We start from the raw sequence: 26,080 nt of genomic DNA, 5'->3' as shown, positions 1-26,080 counted from the left end.
AGGGAATGGACCATGTTATCTTAGGAGAGCTGACTCCTTGCAGTGCAAATGAAAGGGACACCTGTCTTAAAAGTATTAAATTCCTTACTGACCACAAGCTGACTGTAAGTATCACTGCACCAGCACAAAATTAATGTTTAATATTTTGGCGATCATAGGTTTAGGACAATATTTTAAATCCTACAGGTTGTGACAATTAAATCAGATGGAAGAGTGCTGCTGAACGACTTGATAATAACCTTACCCCATGTTGCAGGTATGTTCTAGTGTTTTATATTGCAGATCTCTTATATACGCATCCATCAACTCTTCATTAAACAGTCTATCTTCATTTCTTTTGAAGCAAGCTTTACAATTAAGCAACTTTCTCATACGGCTATAATATTGGAAACAACTATTTATGATAATAATATGGAGATCCGGGTCCAGCTAGTGCCTATGATGCAGTTGTATATCACTGTTGGACTTTCGGCCATGGGACAACTAAAAGGTGGGTATAGATAAGTACAAATAATATGGAATTATTGCTAAAATCTATTGATTTGTAGCTGTGTGACTTTCTACCTATCATAAATGCATGAATCCCCACTCAGTATTTACTTTTCTCTGATATAAAAGTATGTTTTTTTCCATACCACGATAACGTTGGATCTTGGGGAAATCAGAGAGTTTGTGCAACAATACATTATAGTTGCAGTTCAGATAATATATTAGTAGATATTAGTGATGAGCAAATGTTTTTTGCCAGGCATGGCTTAGTAGCAAATTTCCGCATTTCGCCACTGGCGAATTGTTTTGAAGCTTCCGTGAAAATTTGCCATGGAAAAATGTGGACGCATCAAAATAGGCGCAGTCATGTCAAAATAGGTGCAGTCATGTCAAAATAGGTGCAGCCATGTAAAAAAAATAGTGCAAAAAAAGTTGTGTGACCAACGCGTTTCGCAAATTTTTCTGCTGCTTTGCAAAATTTTTGCCGAAACACAACAGATTCACTCATGTGTTTTACAATTTTTTTAGTTTTCTGATTTCTAGGATATTGGTAGTGATGAGTGAATCTGTCCGTTCTGCTTCACCCAAAAATTTGCGAATCTTTCAAAAGAAAATGTTGCGCGGCAAAAAAAATTGTCATGCACGTAATTTTTTTCATGTGAGCGACAATTTTTTGATTCATGGCTAATTTTTCCACGCAAATTTTGTTGCTCGTTTCTCAGTGGATTGGTGATTTTTGTTGTGTTCATAAGCACCTTAAGTAGAATTTGACTTATTTTCAGATTTTCCCTGTTAAATCCAAAGAATAACAAAAAACATAAATATATTCTAATTAAAACAGTAGGCAACATGTGTGTTCAGTACAAGTCCTTTTCACCAAAATAAGGTTGAAAATATGGGTGTATCCTTAAGTATTGACTTTTCAGCCTTATTTATTTCTTCTATAATTCTTTCCTATAGTGTATGACAGCTAATATGTTGTATTCTCTGTATAAAGGGCTTTGTGGAAACTTTAACTACAAAGAAACAGATGACTTCCAAACATCTGGAGGTCTTGTAGAAGCAACAGCATCAGCCTTTGCCAACACCTGGAAGGCTCAGCCAGGCTGCCAAGACAAAATTGACTGGCTGGATGATCCATGTCACATTAACACGGAAAGATGTAAGGTTTTCATCAAAAACAACATTACATACATAAGTATTGTATATATTGTTAATGTTTCTAAAATACAATGGATAATTGCTTACCTTAAACTCCCAGTACACCTTCAACACATCAGCTAATGGAGGGATGCAAGGTTTTTGTTCTCCTTCCTAATGGAATCAGTAAGCTTAAAAGCTTGGGAGAAACTCACCAGGTGGCTCCAAGCATTTCGTCGATGGCTGTTTTGTAGTTTATTTAATGTCAAGTGAAAACCATCATGATGTACAGTATATGATATAGCCTTAATTATTGTTTGATTCTACAGGTAGAAGTTTCCTTTTCATGTATTTTAGAATATTATGGGTAAAATCTGAGCAGATTAACTATGTCCATTAATTTTAATGCGAAGGGTGAAAAGAATTTCAGCTTCAGCTTTAACCAGCTTCACCCAGAAAACAACACATTATAAGAATCTATTAAGGATGATCAAAACCCAACTATAAAGGTGTTCCATTATGGCCCCTAGTTCTCCATGTTGATGGAAAACTAACTTGCACATGTAATACAAAGAGAATTCTACTGACCAAAACTTTGCTATGCATGCAAGAGAATTCACATGGGGTTATTAAGAAAGGGATTTAATTTGGGGTCAGGTTTTATGTCACAGTATGTTACCTGACTGAATCCAGACCCCTGGACTATTTACAACCCACTCTAATTAATTTTTTATCTATACAAGTTATCTCTAGTTATCTGTAACTTTCCTAATTTATTAACCATGAACACTTTTTAATAATCTGACAGTATATATGCTGTGCCTTCAAAGTTTGTACTTGTATTTTGCCTGACAAACGGGCCTTGGTGCTTGGGAAGCTTGCAAAGTATTTTCACGGGAAGTCCTCAGCATATGAACTCTTGTTGCTCAGTGGCTTTAGATTTACTTATACTAGATAACACATACTAGACAGTGCTAAGAAAACTGTGCTTCCAATCCTTCCAACTGTATATATATATAGATCAGCTAGAATTCTCATTAGAAGATTATTTTGCATTTTAATGCAGCTGCTGGCTCCGATGAGCAATGGAAAGTTTTAGTGAGCAATACTATTCTAAGAATACAAATCTAATGTTGCTGGTCTTCTGCTCTGAGCATGCCATTACCTTGATCATTTTTAAAATTATTTTGAGATTCGTAACAACAACTGAATAAATATAGTTCCATTAGCAGATAGGCGTCCGTTTACTAAAGTGCGTTAAAATTAGTCGCACAATTTATAGACAATATTAACGCTACATATGTTTACTAAATGGCGACAAATATAAATTTGTTATTATTCTGGCGCAAAAATATGTGATTGCCAGTTATGGCATCAGCAGAAAATATGCTACGTACTAAATACGTACTAATTAATGCCAGGTTTACTAATCAGCAAAATGGTCTAACGATAAGACCGTCACCAAAATATTCGCAAAAAATGAACGCCACCTATGTAGTGGTGTTAAACTATTTTTTCGCCAGAAAATTCTCAAGGGGACAGGATCCCCTAACACACTATTTTTTACCCATCATTTTTCATTCGGTTTCATTGTAATTGGCTCGATTAAACTGTGCATTTATATGATGCAAATAATTGGTGAAACTGATTTAAATTTGTTTATCTGATGGATTATATTATGAATACATGTTTGATTGGGTAAAATGTGTTTATAATGTTGTTGATGGTATCTTCACAATCACTTAATAAAGTTTATCAGTTTGAAGATGCATATGTGGGCATAAATCTGTCAGTAAAAATAAACGCCATAAAACAAGACTATTTTATAGCATGAATAGTTGCAAACTTAAATGCCTACATGATTCTTCATTTTTCAGCATTTTATCCATTTTACTACAGTATTTTGGAAAAGTATGTATGTCTCTTTAAGTGTACCCTAGCATAATGCCCTGGAAACTTTTCTCTTCAAATCCCAAAGTCAAACTATGGGTTTGACACTGGAAACATTTCTTTTATGTTATTTAAAATAAATCTAGAAATACAGGTATGGGATCCATACATTTCTGAATTTAGGGAAGGCCATTTTCCCATAGACTCCATTTTAATGAAATCCCTTATCTGGAAACCCCCAGGTCCCAAGTATTCTGAATAACAGGTCCCATACCTGTAGTAAAAAATGTATCTATGTTACTTTTCTGTGTATTTCTGTATAAGCAGTTATACTAACTCAATTATCTTGGTCCTTAGATTACATAATGTTGATAATGATATTTTATTCTTTGTTTTCTTATTTATTGTTTTGAATGTTGATTCGTTTAGATAAATATGCTGATTATTGGTGTTCATTACTGGAAAAAGCCAACTCTCCCTTTTCCAACTGTCATCCCATTGTAGACCCATCAGAATATGCAAAGGTAATTATCCATGAGATACGATTAGTAGCCTTTCAGGTCTTAGTACAATATGAATATATGGATCATAAGTTAAAGTTACTCTTTGTAGCTACTTAGTTTGGTAACTGAGATTAACACTTTTTTGTTTGTACTAAAAAAGCTCAAATTCAAATTATGATTCAAAAATGTGAATGTCTGTTATTTATCAAGTCTAAAAAATGAAAAAACTTGAATGTAAAAATTTGCAGTCTAAAAACTTGTGATGGGAATTGTCCTAGGCAAAGTCAAGACATATATTCAAACACCAATTTTGAAAAATTTGAGGTATTCCAGTTTTAATTGGAACAAGTTTTCCTTATTAATACATAAGCAAGCATTTGATACGTGACTTTATTTGATCTAGAAAAATGAACTAGAATTCACAAACTCGAAAACTGATAAATAAGCCCATTAGTGATGAGCAAATTTTTCTGCGAAACAGATGCAAAATTTCGACACTGAAATTTCATGGTCACATCAAAAAAGTCACAGTCAAGTCAAAAAAGTTGTGCGTGTTAAAAAAAAGTTGCGTTTTTTTCCGCCGTTTCGCACATTTTTACGAAGTTTTGCTAATATTTTCGGCGAAAGGGGACAGATTCGCTCATCACTACATAAGAAAACTTTTTTTAAATGCTCCCTCAAGAATCAATACTTTACCCTTGATGAAGTTCATGTCAGTACTCCTTGGATATCCCTTCATCCTGTCCCAATGAGAAGGAACCTCCTAAATATTTAAAAGACCAACTCTGCCTCCTTGCCGGCATCTGTTTTGTCCTTCTGCTTCTGCATTTGCTCCCAGTGGAAGCAACTCTTTTCCTTTTATCCTTGGGAAAGCATTAGACCTACCCATAAGGCCTTCTAAGGACAAGGGGTACCACACAACTAAAACATTCATATTAAAAAATGTTTTTTATTATTACTCAGCAATAAATAAATCATTATGAAACCTGTGACAAGTTATTTTCACTATATATTAAAAAAATACTTCAGAGCTATATATATATATAATTATATATAACCTTTATTTGCAACAGAGGTGCCGTTACCATACTTGTAACTGTAAGAAGAGTGAGATCTGTATGTGCGCAGCTTTGTCCTCTTATGTCACGGCTTGTGCAATAAAAGGAATTATTTTAAGGGACTGGCGAAAAGGCATCTGTGGTAAATATAATTCTTCTCTACTCTGTTAAATTTTTGACCACCAACCTATATATTTCCAATATAACTTCAACAAATAATTTGGTACAAATTTTGAATCAGGTTGAAATTGAATCTAAATCAAAACCAGTAATTATTTCCATTTTTCTTTTTACTCCTTCTTCAGATAAGTACAGTACTGCTTGCACACCATCCCAGATCTACCTCTACAGCCTTTCAACATGCCCTCTAACCTGCCATTCACTGACAGACGGAGAGAAAGTATGTGTTCCAAAATCCCTTCCTATTGATGGCTGCGGTTGCAAAGCTGGAGAGTACCTGAATGAGAATGACCAATGTGTACACATATCTCAATGCTCGTGTTACTACAGTGGCACTTACATTAAGCCCCTTGAAATTATCTACAAACAAAATGAACGTTGGTAAGTTTCAGTAAAGACTTCTACTAGCATGTTATGTATAATCGGCACCAAATAACAATATTGCACATTATGGGACAGTTTGCAAGCAAAAGTAAATAAGTAAGAAATAATAGTAGAAACAGTAAGAAATATAATCTGTCTCAACATTAACATGATTCCATGGGCCCTTTGTTTTATAAAATATCTTGCGGCCCATGTATAGTGGGCATTGACTGGTCATTAGTGATGAGCGTAAAAACGGGCACGGGCGTGTCAAAAAAAGCGTGGTCACAGCAAAATAGGCGCAGTTACTGCAAAATGGACGTGGTCACTGGAAAAAAAAACGCACTTGACAAATGCGTTTCGCAGATTTTTTGCCATTTTGCAAATTTTCAGACAGATTAGCTCATCACTACTGGTCAAAATGAAAAGTTTCAATAATTCTAATTGGATTTTTGGTTGATTCATATAACAACAAATCAGAATCTGTTAATTTTTCTTCCAATGCTAGCATGGATTTACTTCATGGACTCTAGTTTCCTTCCACATTACCAAAACATACACAAAAGTTCATGGGCTTCTGATAAAATTGACCATTATGTGGGAATGTGATGGGACCTTCTGGGTAGTGATGAGCGAATCTGTCTTCTGGGTAGTGATGAGCGATGAGAAAAACACGGCTATCGTGCCTGGTGAAAAATGTTGCTCATCACTACTTCTGGGTGTAGGAAAGGGAATCATCTATAATCTTTGTATGCTGGCAACAAATATACTGTATACTGTATAGCATACTGATGATATACAAGACAAGTATGGTTTTAATAACTAAATACCCTTAGTTATATGAACAAAATATTAAACATCTGTTTGTTTTAGCTACCTATTGAAATTCCCAATACTTTCAACTCATATTGTAGTATGTTAAATGTTGGTGATAAAACAATGTGTCTCTTGTAAAATTGCAAAAAATGTATTGCTACTGCTCAAGGATCATTATTAAGACCATCCAACAAAAATACAGTTAATAGAATGAACTGAAATGAATACATACAGAAACATACAGAAAACAGAAATGCACAATATATTAATTTACTTTTTTTTAACAGCATTTGCCATGATGGAAAGCTTGATTGCAACAGCCACTTTGAAAAAAGTAAGTGAATATACCACTACAAAATGTAGTTACAAAGAGAGTTGCAAATAAAAAATATATGATACAGTTGATTTATTCCATGACCCTCCTGTTTAATATGGTTTATTATAGTGATAGCTGTAGAACATGAAAGTATAATTTTATAACAGTAAAATATCTATAAACTGGAGTCAGCTGTGAAGCCCTTTTTCCTGAGCCTGCTGGGTCACTATCTGATTAAAATATGATATGCCCAAATGCTAATGAGATTATTATGTACATGCATAGATCATGCCATTGGAAAAAGATTACCTCAACAAGGTGATGTGGACGGTAAAATAAAATAGAGTAGCTTAAACTTTAAATGGAACCTATAATAAAAATGTCCCCACTGAAGGTGTGGCCTAATAGAACCATCACTCCAGTAGGGTTAAACAATAGTCTTTTCCCCAAAAAATGCCCCTAGCAATAACTAAGCCACCCAGACAAGGAGGAAATTAGGCAGGGCTACGAGAAGAGGCACGTGTCTGGCACGCATGCATGTTTCCTTGTACTGGAGTACCTGTACTTAGCTCACATCTATGGTTTTTTTTTAATGATGATGCCATTCGAGATACTGTACCTGCAGTACTATACACAGATGACAATTATTTTAGGACTTTAGCCACCTTTTTAAGTATATCTCACTTCATTCAGAATGTAGGTAAATCTCTTAAGTGTTCAAGATCTGTAGCACACCGCAGCAACAGAGTTTAGTGAAAATGCTTTAATGGCCCAGTGAGGTCCAAAACATTGCATGATGATGATGATTATTATTATTATTATTATTATTATTAATAAAACATGCATTTATAAAGTGCCAACATATTCCTCTGTGCTGTACAATAAATGGGTTAATACAGTGGACATACAGGATTACATACAAAGCAACCAATAACCGATGCAAGAGGTAAAAAGGGCCCTGCCCAAAAGAGCTTACATTCTATGTAGGCAAAGGGTTGAGACATAAGGTGTGGGAACAGGCAAGATTAGATTTAAACAGTCAGAAATGAGATACAGGGTGATTTTATGTGATTTTTTCAAAGAAGAAAGATTGGGGTAAAGTCAGAACTTGGGACAGAATTCCAGAGAAGGTTTGCAGCCCTTGCAAAATTTTGAATGCGAGTGTGAGAAGAGGTAATGAGAGAAGAGTTAAGGATCAGTTAATTAAAGGAGCATAACAAGCATTTAGGTGAGTATCTAGAGATAAGTTCAGAGATGTAGGGTGGGGCAGAGTTGGGAACTGTTTAAATGTGAGGGTCATTAGTTTGAATTTTATCCTGGATGGTAGGGGAAGCCAGTGCAGGGATTGGCAGAGTGGCACGGCAGATGAGGAGCGGTTGGAGAGGTGTATGAGCCTGGCAGCAGTATTCATTATGGACTGGAGAGGGGACAGTTTCTGGAGGGGAAGGCCAATAAGCAGAGAGTTACAGTAGTCCAGGTGAGATATGATAAGAGAGTGAATACGAATTTTGACAGCATCTTGGGTGATAAATAAAAAATATTTCTTTGGTGAAAGTGACTGGATAGGAGGTGTGAAGGACAGAGCAGAATCCAGGAAAACCCCAAGGCATCGGGCCTGGGGAGATGGGTAATAGTGTAATTGTGCTTGTCCTAAATAAATGAACTTTTAACTTCACCTTTATTAGCTTTTCATTTTTTGGGGAACCCACATATTTTCCCTTTAACCGTGATAGATACCTCTGGGAGGTTATGGGGGGAAAGAGAACCAATTCTGTCTTAGAGAGGTTTAATTTAAAGTAGAAGTGGGACATCCAAGTAGAGATAGTGGACAGGCAGAAAGAGACACAAGTTAAGAGCTTTGGGTTTAGATCAGGAGAGAAGAGATAGATCTGAGTATAGTCAGCTTAGAGGTGGTACCAAAAGCCATATGAGTTTATTAGTTTGACAAGGGAGAAAGTATGGAGAGAAAATAATAAGGGGCCCAGGATAGAGCCTCAAGTAACCCCAACAGAGAGTGGGAAAGGAGAAGATGATACTCTATTGTAAGAGATACTGAAGGATCGATCTGAGAGATAAGATGAAAACCAGGACAAGGCAGTGTCACGAAGGTCAAAAGAATAGAGGGAATGGAGAAGAAGAGGGTGATCGGCAGTGTCAAAAGCAGCTGAGAGAGCCTTGCCGGTATCTGCATGTGGAGCCATTAAAGCATTTTGAAGCACTAAACTCTGTTGCTGTGGGGTGCTATCGTTAACATTAAACTTGTAAAGAATGTGTTCCCTGTGACAGGTATGTCTCCCTGCTGACAAAAAGAGTTTTACACAAGTTGAGCACTTCATAACTGAGTGTAAAGTGCTTGAGATATCAATTAATAAATACTTATTTTGTGATGAGTTTAGTTTTGTAGGCAAGCACATGCTTATACACTGTCTCCCTACAGCTTGCCCCCAAGGGAAGGTATATTTGAACTGCTCCAGTACCAGTACAGCAAATGCACACCGTGTGTTACCCAGGACCTGCCAGACTCTAAGTATTGAATATGTATGTTTATCTTTTTTTATCTTATAAGGATTGAGGAAGCTTAAAATCCATGTACTGAACTAGATAAATATAAGTTTAGGCATTTGGAATATTGCTAATAAGGTTAATAAATATGTTTCATTGCACTAACTGCAGTGTAATCATGCATTAATGTATAGGGCCAGATTCCTTCTCTTAATCCAGTTCCAGATTTTCCCATAGACCCAGAAGCAATTCAATGGGAAAACGTATCTCACTCTTTATCACATAAAAACTGAAGTCTATAGGAAAAACTGGAACTGAATTAGAAGAATAGATTTTTTTCTCTTCAAACTGAAGTTTTCACATGATAAACTATGAAATACTGTTTTGTTATGGAATTGAATCCGGCCCATAATATCTTAGCTATGATGGCACATCTTTTAGCCCTGTCTTTGTCACTTCAACCTTATTTATTACTTATTATTTTATAGTTTCCTCTTCAGATTTTTTCCAGTTTTCAAATTGGGGTCACTGACCCCAGAAGGCAAAAAACTATTGCTCTGTGAGGCTACAATTTCATTGTTATTGTTACTTTTTTTATTACTTATCCTTCTATTTAGACCCTTCTCTGTTTACATCCCTCTGTTTTGAACCATTTCTAGGTTGGTAAGTTAAATTGGACCCTAGCAACCAGATAGCTGTGAAATTCCATACATGTTGAAAAATGTACTTGCTAAATAGTCCACAGGGGTCATTACGAACTCTGGGGGGCACAAGTGATTGCCTTTTTTTGCACTTTGCACACTGTGTGGTGCATTGTAAATGCAAAATTGAGTAAATACTTATATTCCTATTGTAACCCCCTTACAGCAGTGGACTAGACCTGTGTGTTTATTAAATACCATTGTATTTCTTTTTGTTTCTTCCTTTTAGTTCCAAGACGAGTGTATCTCAGGGTGTGTATGCCCCGAAGGGCTTTTAGATGATGGAAAAGGTAGATGTGTTGCAGAAGACAAATGTCCCTGTGTTCATAACAAACAGTTTATACAACATGGATCTCAGATCAAGGTGGAATGCAATACATGGTGAGCTCTCCTTCAAGCACTTCTGCAAGGGGTTGGTTGCACTGTACACCTTCCAATGAAAAACAGAGCAGGGTGCAAAGTACAGTGTTGGTGCTTACATGCCAGCCCTGTCCTTACTGCTGGTGTCACAACTGGAGTCTGCAGTGAAGTGTCATGGGCCATAGATTGTAGTGTTAGGAGGAGCCTGAGCTAGAAAGCAGGAAGGTAGGTGTGAAGTAAATAAGTATGCACTTTATTGAGGCACAGGCAGAGTTAAAAGAAGGAATGCACTTTTACTTAAGCACAAAAATGCAAAGCTGCAGTACATTCAGAGGCTGGGTTAATAGGCAGACAAGCAGGCTCACAGATACAGATAGGCGGTGCAGTGAAAGACCCAAGGTTAACCTATGCACTGGTAAAAGTTCTTTGGTTCACTGGATTTTATTAAGATAAAAATCTGGGCCACTTGGAAGTGCACTGATGTCCCCTGTGGAGTCTAAAGTGCATCTGATCCGGTCCTTAACCTGCCTACTGAGACACAATTGCGCTGAAGATGTCACTGTCACTGGCCGACGCAGGTCAGTGATGTTATTGGCAATATTGGGTACACATAGGACTTTGCCTTAAAATCAGAAATAAGCAATTTTTAGATTGCAAGGCAAATGCAAATGGAAAGTTTACCCTAAAACTATATATATTTTTTCAATGAAGATTAAAAAAATGGAAAATACAGTATGTCTTAGTACTCCAAAAAATAAACTTCAAATCTTTGCTGTTAGCAGTTTTTATAAAATTGTTGAAATAGACTGAGCACCTTCTTTCCCACAATGTATTTTGATACATAGCTAGAGCACCCTAAATATGAATGCCGGGAATTAATGCATTTATCAATGCATGTGGCTTGTAGAAAATCCAAAATAAATACAGTTAATAGCGGGTTCTCCCCTACTCCACACAGTAATATGTGTGCACAAGTGTTCCTGCATAGCAAGTGTGTGTTAGTGTTAAAAGTGTGTGGTTTTTTTTGGCTACATTTCACCTGGGTGCCAACAAGGCAGGCAAGAAACTGTCTGGAAGGCCACAGGATATGAAAAAGGTCCTCTATGGGGGGCTGAAGGGGTCAGGAAGCCTGCTATTTACTGGGTTCCCTGTAGTAATCTAATCACTAGTGATGAGCGAATCTGTCCCATTTCGCTTCAATGAAAAATTTGTGAATCTTTCAAAAGATTAGTGAAACGGCAAAATAATTTGCGAAATGAAGCGCCAATTCTTTTGAGGCGTGACAATACGTTTGATGAAAGACAATTGTTTTTGACACGAGAGACAATTCTTTTTGGTTCAAGACAATTCTTTTGATGAGAGACAATTATTTTTGACGCGGGAGACAATTTTTTGATGAGAGACAATTCTTTTTGCTGCAAGAGACAATTCTTTTTGCCACAAGACAATTCTTTTGATGAGAGACAATTCTTTTTGCTGCAAGAGACAATTCTTTTTGGCGCAAGACAATTCTTTTGATGAGAAACAATTCTTTTGATGCGCAAGACAATTCATTTGATGAGAGACAATTCTTTTGATGCGCGAGACAATTCTTTTGATGAGAGACAATTCTTTTGATGCGAGAGACAATTCTTTTGGCGCGCAAGACAATTCTTTTGATGAGAGACAATTCTTTTGATTAGAGAGACAATTCTTTTGATGCGAGAGACAATTCTTTTGGCGCGCAAGACAATCCTTTTGATGAGAGACAATTCTTTTGATTAGAGAGACTATTCTTTTGATGAGAGACAATTCTTTTGATTAGAGAGACTATTCTTTTGATGAGAGACAATTCGTTCAAAAATTGTCGCGAGCAGCAAAAGAATTGACAGAGATTAATTAGTAAAGCAACTTTAAAAGTTTAGCAATTTGTTGAATTTTGAGGTTTCCCTCCAATGAAAAAAGACCCAGGTGATTCTTGCATGAAGTTATTAAGTAATAAGGTTATGCACCCAACAAAAATAAATAATTAATAGCCGTCATTTAATAATGCAATAAATTGTTCTGGTTTCAAGCTGTGAATTTTGTTCCACTTCAGTAATAACAAAGTCCTTTCAAAATATAAATTATCCATTGAATGAATTACAAATCAGCATTTAAGAATTGCACATTATAAAAAAATGAGGGTGATAAAACCAGACCATAAATTTCAGCATGATTTTTAAATGAACTTTTCATTAAATCTGTTTTAGTTTATGCAAGAAAGGCCAGTGGATCTGCACTGAGTTTGCATGCTATGGAACCTGTACAGCCTACGCAAATGGTCATTATATCACCTTTGATGGAAAGCTATATGATTTTAATGGAAACTGTGAATACGTAGTTGCCCAGGTAGGATTCTTCATGTTGCATTATATGGTTAATTTTACTGATGGTAGCAAATTACTAATCAAAACACTTGCAGTATTCACAAGCAAGGGTCTCAGTCTGGACTCCTGCCAGACTTCAGCCTTAGGGTAAACAATAAACAGCTTTCTCTACTTCTTTGTAACATTAAAGGAAAACTATGCCAATGAACAGTGTAGGTATCTATAAACATGTATTGCATAAAACAACTTATATGTGTAACCCTTTTTCACACAAATAAACCATTTTCATAAAAAATTAACTTTTTAACTTTTTAGTAGTATGTGCTATTGGGTAATTCCAATTAGCAAACTACCATATTAAGTACTATGGACCTCCTCCGGGGATCATATGAATCATGGTGCATAAAAACAAACCAAGGGCACACATACATGTTTACATTTTAGGTTACACAGACCATCACAAAATGGGGACTCAAAGTAAATGATGTAGAAGGGCAAAATTTACTGCTATATATATCTATGTATTTCACAAAACACGAACGACATGCATTTTTTTACGCATGCCAATATTTTTGACACGGGCGACAATTTTTCGTTGCACAGTGATATTTTACACTACGAATGTTGTCACAGGCAAAAAACTGTCGCCCGCATCAAAAATTCTGATCATTCAAACAAATTGTTGCACGCGTCGTTCTTGTTTCATGAAATACTCCGCCAAAGGCGAAATGCGGAAGTTCGCCACAAGTCTGGAAAATTATTCTGCCCATCACTAAAAATATGCCTGGTGCTAAAACTTACCACATTGCACAATAAATGGCAAAATGCGGAATTTCACTGTGAATCCATACCTGGCGAAGAAATTTGCTCATCACTACATGCCAACAATACTTTTACGAATTTACTACAGGGCTTGCATAAAGGTTTACAAGTCAAAGGATTAGACGGCAAAGAGATACTTGGAGAGTATGCTTAAATCTATAGGTACCAGAATATGGCTTCCATAAAACAAATTCCAAACTTATCAAAAGATTCAGTAGGGGATGCATATGGATCACACAGAAAGCAGAAATGGAGTTTGTAGAAGAAAGTTGCTGTAGTGCTCTAAAACTCATCTTCTTGCTCTTTTGGCCATTACTGAGATCTCCATACCAACAATCTATTTAAAAAGAAGGTGGGTTTCTTCATTATTTTTGTATTCATTCAATCATAAACTTTTAGGTTCACTACTTCAGCATTGCCACTTATTTTAGTGTAGAAAATGGTAATCTAATATGTTTTAAAATTGTAATTTGTCACATATATATTTTTGTATATATCATTTAACAGGACTACTGTGGAGAAGACCCAAACAATGGCAGCTTTAGTGTCACCACAGAGACCATCCCTTGTGGATCAAGTGGAATTGCATGTTCAAAATCAATAAGGATTTTTATAGGGGTATGTAACATACAGTTTTGCTCTATTGACAGATTTTAATTATAGGCAGCATTGGAATACATTTTTTTCTGGTAGAACCAGGCGTCTTATGTCTACTCCCACCCATTCACACTTTAATCTGTCTTGAACTCTGCTGCTAGAATATTCTTCCTCTCACTCAAGAGATAGCAGGTGTCTCCATTTATCATGGTTGCCACTTAAGCAAATAATAACTTACAATATTAATCTCATGACTTCAAAGTTTTTCTTTCCTTGGTCAAAATGCCATTATTGACTATGCTGGAATTATTGTATATCAATATTATTGATAACTTTGCTTATAGTTACATAGGGTTGAAAAAAGAGTCCATCAAGTTCACCCCTTCCAAGTAAACCCAGCACACACAAACCCATACTGACCTATCTATACACTCACATACAGACCCATACTGACCTATCTATCCACTCACATACAGACCCATACTGACCTATCTATACACTCACATACAGACCCATACTGACCTATCTATACACTCACATACAGACCCATACTGACCTATCTATCCACTCACATACAGACCCATACTGACCTATCTATCCACTCACATACAGACCCATACTGACCTATCTATCCACTCACATACAGACCCATACTGACCTATCTATACACTCACATACAGACCCATACTGACCTATCTATCCACTCACATACAGACCCATACTGACCTATCTATCCACTCACATACAGACCCATACTGACCTATCTATACACTCACATACAGACCCATACTGACCTATCTATACACTCACATACAGACCCATACTGACCTATCTATACACTCACATACAGACCCATACTGACCTATCTATACACTCACATACAGACCCATACTGACCTATCTATACACTCACATACAGACCCATACTGACCTATCTATACACTCACATACAGACCCATACTGACCTATCTATATACTCACATACAGACCCATACTGACCTATCTATACACTCACATACAGACCCACACTGACCTATCTATACACTCACATACAGACCCAAACTGACCTATCTATCCACTCACATACAGACCCGTACTGACCTATCTATCCACTCACATACAGACCCACGCTGACCTATCTATACACTCACATACAGACCCATACTGACCTATCTATACACTCACATACAGACCCATACTGACCTATCTATCCACTCACATACAGACCCATACTGACCTATCTATCCACTCACATACAGACCCGTACTGACCTATCTATCCACTCACATACAGACCCACGCTGACCTATCTATACACTCACATACAGACCCATACTGACCTATCTATACACTCACATACAGACCCATACTGACCTATCTATACACTCACATACAGACCCATACTGACCTATCTATACACTCACATACAGACCCATACTGACCCATCTATCAACTCACATACAGACCCATACTGACCTATCTATACACTCACATACAGACCCATACCGACCTATCTATACACTCACATACAGACCCATACTGACCTATCTATACGCTCACATACAGACCCACACTGACCTATCTATCCGCTCACATACAGACCCATACTGACCTATCTATCCACTCACATACAGACCCATACTGACTTATCTATACACTCACATAAACCATATATAACAACATCAATACTAACTGTAGATTTTAGTATCACAATAGCCTTGGATACTATTCTTGTTCAATAACCCATCCAAGCCCCTCTTATAGGCATTAACAGAATCTGCCATTACCACATCTCTAGGAAGGGCATCTCCCAACCTCACTGCCCTCACTATGAAAAACCACCTACGCTGCTTCAAATGAAAGTTCCGTTCCTCTAATCTAAAGGGGGGGGCCTCTGGTGCGCTGGTCGTTTTTATGGAAAAAAAAAAAAAGAACATCCCCTATCTGCCTATAATCCCCTCTAATGTACTTGTACAGAGTAATCATGTCCCCTTGCAAGCACCTTTTTTTCCAGAGAAAACAACTCCAACCTCGACAGTCTAACCTCAAAGCTTAACTCTTCCATGCCCTTTACCAGTTTAGTTGCAGTCTCTGCACTCTCTCCAGCTCATTAATATCCTTCTTAAGGACTGGAGCCCAAAACTGCACTGCATACTCAAGGTGAGGCCTTACCAGGGACCTATAAAGGGGCAAAATTATGTTTTCATCCCTTGAGTCAATGCCCTTTTTTATACAAGACAGCACTTTATTTGCTTTAGTAGCCACAGAATGACACTGCCTGGATTCAGAAACCTGTTATCCACAAAAAACCCCAGATCCTTCTTAATTAAGGATCTCCCAACACACTACCATAGTGTATAACTTGCATTTATATTATTTTATAGTATGAATTCATTTGAAAATATCTTGTTTGTAGCCACAGATTTTTGAAGAACAATTTGACAAATTTTGATCTAACTTTTTTACTGCGTTTTTCAATTTATAGAGAACAGAACTCAAACTGGAAGATAAACACATGCAGGTAGTTCAGGGGTCAGTCGAAGCTGATCTCGATTATATGGCTCATGAGGATGGCAATTATCTGGTCATCCTTATAAGAAATGGTGTGTATCTGATTTGGGACAAGAAAACTACCGTATTCGTCAGAGTGTCACCAGAATTCAAGGTAACACAACTCAATGATTCTTTATAAAACCACTTATTCCTGATATTGTCCAAAATATAATAACTAACAAATACAAAAGAAAAAGAGACTAATCCACAAGTATAGGTATGGGATCCATTATCCGGAAACCCATTATCCAGAAAGCGCAGAATTACAGGAAGGCCACCTCCCTGACCCTTCCAACCCTTGTTCCAGCACCATATCAATACAATTCCACATTATCACCAAAAATAAGTAGTATAGGAATTATTTTATTAACTAATATTAATTATATTATATATTAGTAAATATAATTATATTTTATAATTATAATATATTATTTTATCAAAAAAATTCAGGGATATTTAAAGTTTTATAATATTGCAACGGCACCACAACTACCTATAGGCAACTCTTCAATGGTACTTAGTTAAGTTGGGAACTAGTGATGAGCGAATCTGTCCCATTTCACTTCACCGAAAAATTTGCATAAGTGCAGAAAAATTAAGAAAACAGCAAGAAAATTGTGAAACGCGCTGATGATAATAGACAACTTTTTTTACACAACACATTTTTTATGCACAACTTTTTGTCTCTGCAAATTTTTTCACAGCAAATTTCTGCCACAGAATTTCATGGCGAATCCATGCTTGGCAAAAAAATTTGCTCATTGGTATTGTTACGTACAGTACCTGATGCCCCATTAATAGTGATGGGTAAAATTATCCACCAGGCATGGATTTGCGAATTTCCATGTTTCGCCATTGGCGACCAAATTCACTGCATGAAAATTTGCCGTGCGACAAAAAATTGTCAGGGGCGTAAAAAAATTGTCATGCACGTCAAAAAAATTACATGTTCAACAATTATTTTGACAATTTTTTTGTACATGTGACATTTTAGCTGTTTCGGCGAAACGGGACAGATTCACTCATCACTACCCATTTACTCTTCATACCACTACTGCTACCATTTTAAGTATTAAATAACAGCAAAGTATTATATTTTAAGCCTCTATACTATTAGGTATTACAAAATAATGTATCAGTAAAAATGTTTTTCACTTCTATTATTCAATTAACACTTTCTCCAGGGAAAACTTTGTGGTCTATGTGGAAACTTCGATGATAAATCCAGTAATGACTTTACAATAAACAACATGTTTCAAGTTGCAAATTCACTAGAATTCGGAAATAGCTGGAAGGTGAATCCTACCTGCCCTGATATACATAATAAGACCGACCCTTGCAAGCTGACACCTCACCGGAGATCTTGGGCAGAGAAACAGTGCAGCCTAATAAAAAGTGATGTCTTCAAAATCTGTCACACCAAGGTAAGCCTCATATTACATTAGAACTAAATAATGTTTTTGAATGTCTTAAATATGTGGCTGCATGATCCAAACCAACATTTCTTATAGAATAGATTATTTATCATCTTCTAATTACCATAGTATAACATTATGAAATGTTAATATTACTAACATGTGAGATCATGGTGACCCACATTACAAAGTCTTGTCCTGCATAACTGTTTACTAAATAAATAAAATGAAATACATATTTTGTAAGAAATAATCCATGTAAAGTGTCCAAGGATATATTTATGCAAATATGTATATTTATTCTTATATACACATGTACATGAATATTCCTGGTCATAAGGGTTCTTTAATAAAAGATATACATTTATTAACAAAAGTTATTGACACATATCTACAGAAAAAGCAAACATACAAAGCAACACTGTGTCTAAATAAAATATATACATATATTTACAACAATAATTATATACGTGGATAAGTTACATGTAATTCTATTGCCTCCCTTATACTCATCCTTCCATTGAGTCAGGCATCTGTGTCTTCACTCCAGGAACACACTAACTAAAACTTAACCTATGCTATTAACCTAGAGATTGACCATAGGTTCATGTGTCAAGTTCTGATTGGTCAATGACCATTAAGGTAATTTTAGGGAGTTGGCCATGGATTCCTGAGGCAGGTTGGACAATGGAATTCGGGAAAATACAGTTGAGGACAATAGGGATAGAATTTCCAACTACCCTTGGTCAAAGAGCAGGAGACTTAGCAACTTACCAACATGCTAAATAGGATGCGTTTGAAACTTTAAAGAAGAAGAAAAGGTAAAAACTAAGTAAGCTTTATCAGAAAGGTCTATGTAAATTCAGCCATAAGCACTCTCTTTGAAAAATCCCTTATTCTTGGGGCCAGAGTCTGTGCAGTTCTCTCCCTTCTCCTGCTCCCCACTCCCATAAGAATTCATAAAACTCACTCCCCCCCTCCCTTAGGAATGTGTAATCTGAGCTACCAAGAGCTAGAGCGATATAGCAGGAAGCTATGAAGACCAAGCTTAAATGGCAGCTGAAATCTTAAACAAACAGAGAAAGCTTCTAGGGCTCTTTACGCAGGTATGGTAAAGCTTTCTGCAGAATAAATAAAGCGTTCTAGGTGGCACTAATGTGGCAAATCTATTGGCAGTAAAATGCCAAAATTACCTTCCTTCTCCTTTAAAATGCCTTGATTATTCTCTCCACTGGTACTCCTTGATTCTGTATGGTTCCACTTTTTATTTTATACCTTACACCATTAGATTGTTGATTGACAAAAGTCCTTTTAAAAAATAAATATTTTGGGTCAAACAAATTTCTGATCAAACAGTATATATTATCAATGACAGGTGGATCCAACACCATTTTTTGATGCTTGTGTTAATGATGCCTGCTTCTGTGAAATTGATGGTGACTGCGACTGCTTCTGTACAGCGGTTTCTGTGTATGCTCAAGAGTGTACTAAGGCAGAAGCCTGTGTCTACTGGAGAACACCAGACATATGTCGTGAGTATTATTATTCTGGAAAAGGTGCATATATACATATATACATCAAATAAGGGCTTATTTGTAGCTTCAGCCTTTGTATCCGATTTATTTTAAAAATGGTAGCTGATATCCTACCTTCTAATGTTGAACAAAAACTGTATTTGTGCTAAAATATAAACAAAAATTTGCTTTAAAAAACATAATATTGTAAATTTAATTGTGTTTTCTTTGTATTTAGCAATATTCTGTGATTACTACAATCCCACAGATGAGTGCGAATGGCACTATTACCCATGTGGCAATCATACTGTAACGACATGCATGTCTATCAACAATGTTAATACTAATGTAACATTTAATTACTTGGAAGGTAGGTTTCTTATTGCTTTAATATCAGTGCAACATAAAATTTTGCAACAATAATTCCCAAACTATGGAACCAGTCTCCTATAGGGAATCATACAGCAAGCAGAGGCCCAGCCATGAAGGAAAATTAGGTTGAGAATTAAGGTCATAAAATGCAGGTCAAAATATTACTAAAAACCCAACCTGAAAACCAATTGGGGGAATCTGGAGTCGGTAGCCAGTTTTGTTCTAGATATTTCTGGAACTATAATATGGAGAGTGCAAACTTTTCATGTATGTGTAACCCTGGTATATGATAAGGACTCATTTTCAACCCCAAAGGTTGGGGTTCTGCTTTGGACAAAAATAAGACAATTTTGCACAATTACATAATTCACCAAGGTGATATTTAAAGTATATTTAATGTGTGGAAAAGAGTTACAGAAGTTACATACAAATTACCAATGATTAAGCCAGTCACAAACAATATTGACAGCTTCCCAATACAATACAAAGTATGTATGTATTCATATAAAGTAGTAAAAATGTATGCATGTATATTAGAGTAAATGTGTGTAAGTGAGAGCTTGTGTGAGTGTATTAGGGTGTGTGTGTCTGTTTATATGTGAGACCAGCCTTTTGTTGCTGATATATATCCCTGTTGGAAAACCCTCCCCCACTGTATTTCCCCTAACACCTATGTTTCCTATCAGTCCCATTCCAGACTTAAGGAACAATGGTATATGTGAGGGATAGTGTGAATTGGCAAGTCAGTGTGCACATTTGAACCATGTTAACCCATTCAGGCCTGGGATACAACTTATTTTCCAATACCCAATATTTAACATTCATATATCCTGCTGTGATTCACACGACTCTTAATAGCAAGGTTTTTGCCTGTGGGAGAGTTGACTTCCTATGTGTGACAAAGCTGGCTGTGTCCCATCACCATAAAGTAGCCATCTTAGTATCCTAGTTACATAAGGGAGATAAAATGCTGTAGAATGCAAGCTTTAAGACATTCATAAAAACCTCTAATTTTATCAATCCACTGCAGTTTGGCAATACAGCATAGAAATATATACGTATGCCTTTTGGATTCAATGAATGTTACGTTTAAAAAAATATATGGTTTCCTCGGTTGAACGTTGGGTGGATTTTTTTGCCTTAAAATCAAACATATGCTGATTTATGGAGAGGTGTTTTGAAAATGTGGTATTTTTCCATAGTGGCGCTTTCAGAAGATGTGGGTCTCTTCAAATCAGTTGGATTTTCTTTCATAAAATAAAATATGTTTATGGTATATGGTTCTATATTATAAACAATATAACACATTTTCATTTTTAAGTGCTACGAGCACTGTGTATAGTTACAAAAATGGGATTACACAAAAAGTAAATACTAAATAACAGAAGCAGCAGCAATACCAATAATAATTAAAATAAAAAGATTTGTTTTCAAATTCCAGTCAATGGTTCTTTATTATATTGCTTTTTAGCAATAGAATTGTCCCTGCCCCAGCTGTATACAGGGCCGGATTTGTCCTCTGGATGCCCCAAGGCCGCTCCTGTTGGTCACCCCCCCTCCACCCATGCGCATGCGCAAACGCAGGACCCCCCCCCCGCGCGCCAGCCGCGAGTGCGCACGCACGAGCGCGGCTCCCCCCCCCCCCCGCACCAGCTGCGAGTGCGAGTCCTTTAAACTCCCATACGGAGCAGTGGGGAGAGGTCCTGACTGCTCCGTATGGGAGCCAAATTTAAAAATTTTGTTGCGGTGCAGTGCTTTGTGTACAGCTTTTGAGACATATACAGTAACACAAACATCATTATTTCCAACCAGGAACATATCACTTTGCTCAAAGTCAGATAAAAACACCTGCTGGTCTGAGCTTTACCTTTTAGACAGGGTTCCTTCCCTCACCATAAATGGGCCCAATGTTGAAACCAGATTCCCTTTAGTGATTCACAGTCTCTCAAAACAGAGATGTTTTCCAAGCACAGAGTCACATTACTTTATTTTTTAAGGTTTTTCACATATTGATGAAAACATAGTTTCACCAAAGGTGGCAATATTTCTTAGTGTATCTTGTTTGTGATCTACAGGTTGCTACCCATCATGTCCTGCTAAAAAACCTTATTTTGATGAAGTACTGAAAATATGTGTTAACACATGTGGATGCTATTTCAACAACACTCGGTATGAGTATGGGGAAAAGGTGCCTTCCTATAAACCATGTCAGGATTGGTAAGCACAATATTTATGTAAATAATATTAAAAAAAAAACACCTGAGCAGTGAACATTTTTTAAATGTGTGTTGCTTCAGAAATGCTATTGTAGTTTATCTAAACAAAGGTGTTGTGACACCATGGGGGTAGCTACAGTATTTACATTGAAAAAAAAAGGTGACAAGGCATATGTTAAATAGCAGATAACAGATGAGCTCTGTAGATTCACATTGTATTCTACAGAGCTTAACTGTTACCTGCTATGTAACCTGTACTTTTTCTCCCTTTTTCCAGCTTGAATGCCTGCCCCTATGGCTACAGAGCAGCTTACATATATAAACTATAGTAGCTTTTACCAGAGCAGGGCAACAGTACATTATGTTTTAATTACAGTACTTTTAATTGAAGTGGGTTTTATCATACAGTAGAGATAGGGCTATATTTATAATGGTAACCTTTATTTCAGCTTCTGTTTTTTGGTTTTAGATCCCCTTACATGTCTACTATAGTTTATTGACTTTTTAATGGTAAAATATATTAATGATGTATTCTCTGAATTGCTGTACAGCCTTATGGTGCCATTATAAAAAAATGGAAGCACAGTTCAAAAAGCAAACTCATGCCAGGTTATCCCCACATCTAGGCATAGGCAGCTTCAGACTGGAGCAGCAGTGACCCACCTGAGCTGTGACTTGACTGGCCCCCTCACAATCTCCAAGGCCCCCCTCCCAATGCACGCATCCCCTCCCCATTAGTGACTGTGTACAAGTGCCACATTATGGGCCAGGGTTGACAGGGGCCAATGAAGGCCAGGGCCCACTGGGTTTTCTTCCAGTGTCCCGCTGGCCCAGTCCAACCCTGGGCATAGAAAATTTGCTTAGATCAGTGCTGTCCAACTGGCGGCCCGCGACCCCCTTCTGTGTGGCCCCCCACCTGTCTGGCTGCTTTGATGGCTTACTCTTGTGTAAGCTTTAAATGGTATCAGTACTGTGATTAACTGCCCCCCCTGCATGGTTCTCACCTCAGATTCAGGCTGTAATCCCTCTGTATTGTTTAAATATGTAATCCCCTGTGTTGTTCACACCTTTTAATCTCTGCATTGTTCACCCCCTGCAGTGTTCACACCTCAGGCTCAGGCTGTAATCACCCCCATTGTTCCCCTGTTCACACCTCAGGAGCAGTAGAAACCCACAAATAATCCCTGCACTCTACAAAAAGAACATATACTGAGGTGGTACTGCAATTAAAAAGTTTTTTAATATATAGTTATTGCGCAGACTGTTGGAGCAGTGCCAGCATTGTGTCACTGTAGGCTGCCTGTGTCATAGGGCATCATAGGGCAAGCAGAGTATGGCACACACAGGCAGGGTAGGGAAGGCAGAGTATGGCATACACAGGCAGAGTATGGCACACACAGGCCAAGTATGGCACAAACCAGCCAAGAATGGCAAACACAGTGAAAGTATGGCACATGCAGGCAGGGTAGGACAGGCAGAGTATGGCACACACAGGCAGGGTAGGGCAGGCAGAGTATGGCACACACAGGCCAAGTATGGCACAAACCAGCCAAGTATGGCACACAGGCAGCTTAGGGAAGGCAGAGTATGGCACACAGGCAGGGTAGGGAAGGCAGAGTATGGCACACACAGGCAGGGTAGGGAAGGCAGAGTATGGCACACACACAGGCAGGGTAGGGCAGGCAGAGTATGGCAGGTTTTTGCTGTACTACAACCATTAATATGGGTATGGTCATGTGATAACATGGGTGTGGTTTCAAGTGGGTGCGGTTTCAAAAAGGGGAGTGGTCAAAACTGGCTTCAATTATCGGCCCTCCACCACGTAGGTCGGAAAAATTCCGGCCCTCGGTACCACAGAAGTTGGACAGCACTGGCTTAGATCATATGAATTTTTTATAACATGTCCAGCCCAATGTTAAAAAGCCTGTTTTGCTGCTAGTCAGTGAGTTAGATAAAGGATAGTGCCCTTTTTCTGCTCATGACAATATTAAAAGATGAGTGGTTCCATTTATAATATTCTTATGAAGTAGGAGTTATACAGTAGAAACCTTAATTTACAGTTGCCATAGGGCAACGTAAAAACAGTATAACCTCCAGGAAAATATAGAATTTGTGGGGAAAAAAGACTCCACTTACCTATATGGGACTACGAAAAAGCAGCATCAATTCTGGGAAACCATCAAATCTGGGTAAGTGAAATTGGGGTTCTTCTGCATTACACAATAAATATTATTTTGTTTCTAACAGTAATGTGTTTTACCCCATGATGCTAATTTAGAATTTCTAACTGCCTTACTAATGTATTAAACATTTTCTCCCAAAATGTAGTCTATGCCTAATGAATGGGACAATACACTGCGATAATTCAGGTAGAGCTTTTTACAATGCAGAATAAAATTATTAAATTCTAATGCAGTATATATGTTTACATTATGTTATTTCTTTGCTGAAGGCTGTACAACTACTCCAACGACATCCACCTCAACAGGTATTTAGCAGTATATACTGTCGTACTGACATATTAATTGCCGTTAAGTCAATCCTATCAAAAATGCAAGTATCAGTGACAAAAAAATTAGCAAAAAAGGTTCAAATTTTGTATAGCTATAACATTGTTAAAATTGTGGGATGCAATAAGTACACCCTAGTCTTTTTGTTTGTTGCATGTGTCTTTTTTTTACACACCCATGCCTATTTTGACGCAACCACGCCCAATTTGTTGCAATTGCAGCTTTTTGACGCACAACAAATTGTTCCATGACGATTTTCCACGAAAAAATTCACCAATGCCGATGTGGAAATTCGCTGCAAATCCATACCTGGCGAAAAAATTCGCTCACCATTAGTGACCAATAAAATACCAATATTAATTCCATATAATAATGACATATAATGATGATGATGATCATTATAAAAAGCTAAAACTCTAAAAATGTACAGCTCTTTAATCATGTTCTTCTATTTTGCTGCAAAAAATCTCAAAAAGGACCAAAACTTCTCCGTGTTTTTGAGACTAATTTTAAGAGTTTTTATTTATTAGATTTTAGGATTATAAGATTTTTGATTTATAAAAAAAAACTCAAATTGATTTTTTTTAAAAAGCAGTCCCCCATGTGGTTCATATTTCTAAAAGAATGGTTTGTATTCTTTCAGCCATTCCAACAATAACAAGTAAATATTTGTGAAGAGAAACTTCAAAATAAAACATTTCAGTGATTTTAATAGAATATTTGAAAGTTCTATTAGGGGGCAGATTTTTCAAAGTGTGACATTAGAACTAACAAAGGAACACAGTAACATTCTGTTGCTCTCTTTTAATTTCTGTGTGATTTTTAAAGAAGTATTTATCAATGGGTGAAATGTAGAGTTCACCAGTTCATAACTATGTCCCTAAAATCCCTTAAAAATGAATAGAAAGTGATGAAATTTTAATGTAGTAAACCCTAATTTTCTTTGATAAATCTGCCTCTTAAATCAAGTTCTTTAATTCTGCTAAACTTTACTTTTTAATTCTTCATAAACGTATCATCATATTTATGAAAATAAAATGATTTAGCAAGCATGATCCAAAGTAAATAGTTAATTTTTTTCCCTTTTCTCCATCACCACCACTCCAACAACCACAAGTAAGAATTACTTGAGACAAAAATGTTCCGTAATCCTTAGTAGTGAGGAATTAATTTTTTCACCAGTCATGGATTCACTGCAAATTTCTGCATTTCGCCATTGGCGAATTGTTTCACGAAACTTCTGCGAAAATTCGCTGTGGTAAAACTTGTTGCACGTATAAAAAAATACACCACCTTTACTCATGATCCTAGTATAGTGTTAATCTCTTCTGGTCTTTTGGTTCTCACTAGTGATTGGTGAAATAATTCGGCAGGCTTGGATTCACTACCAGCTCTTAAGTACCTTATTGCTCCTATG

At 36.9% G+C, this 26,080-nt stretch overlaps 1 protein-coding gene across 1 annotated transcript in view; it reads left to right on the top strand.

The window, feature by feature from the left end:
• Positions 1-26,080, top strand: part of LOC100492329 (mucin-2) — a 119,174-nt gene that overhangs the window by 8,656 nt on the left and 84,438 nt on the right. The window contains exons 10-25 of the mRNA XM_031901315.1: positions 13-104; positions 187-256; positions 344-490; positions 1,487-1,651; positions 3,949-4,043; positions 5,096-5,222; positions 5,386-5,637; positions 6,727-6,773; positions 10,188-10,339; positions 12,550-12,688; positions 13,996-14,106; positions 16,569-16,748; positions 17,821-18,060; positions 19,427-19,583; positions 19,804-19,935; positions 22,013-22,144. Coding sequence (XP_031757175.1) covers positions 13-104; positions 187-256; positions 344-490; positions 1,487-1,651; positions 3,949-4,043; positions 5,096-5,222; positions 5,386-5,637; positions 6,727-6,773; positions 10,188-10,339; positions 12,550-12,688; positions 13,996-14,106; positions 16,569-16,748; positions 17,821-18,060; positions 19,427-19,583; positions 19,804-19,935; positions 22,013-22,144 — 2,238 coding nt within the window. The remainder of the gene's footprint in view (positions 1-12; positions 105-186; positions 257-343; positions 491-1,486; positions 1,652-3,948; positions 4,044-5,095; positions 5,223-5,385; positions 5,638-6,726; positions 6,774-10,187; positions 10,340-12,549; positions 12,689-13,995; positions 14,107-16,568; positions 16,749-17,820; positions 18,061-19,426; positions 19,584-19,803; positions 19,936-22,012; positions 22,145-26,080) is intronic.

This window comes from Xenopus tropicalis, chromosome 4 (genome assembly GCF_000004195.4).
Source record: "Xenopus tropicalis strain Nigerian chromosome 4, UCB_Xtro_10.0, whole genome shotgun sequence".
Classification (NCBI taxonomy): Eukaryota; Metazoa; Chordata; class Amphibia; order Anura; family Pipidae; genus Xenopus; species Xenopus tropicalis.
The sequence above is the reverse complement of the archived record's forward strand: the minus strand, read 5'-3'. Positions and strand labels throughout refer to the sequence as shown.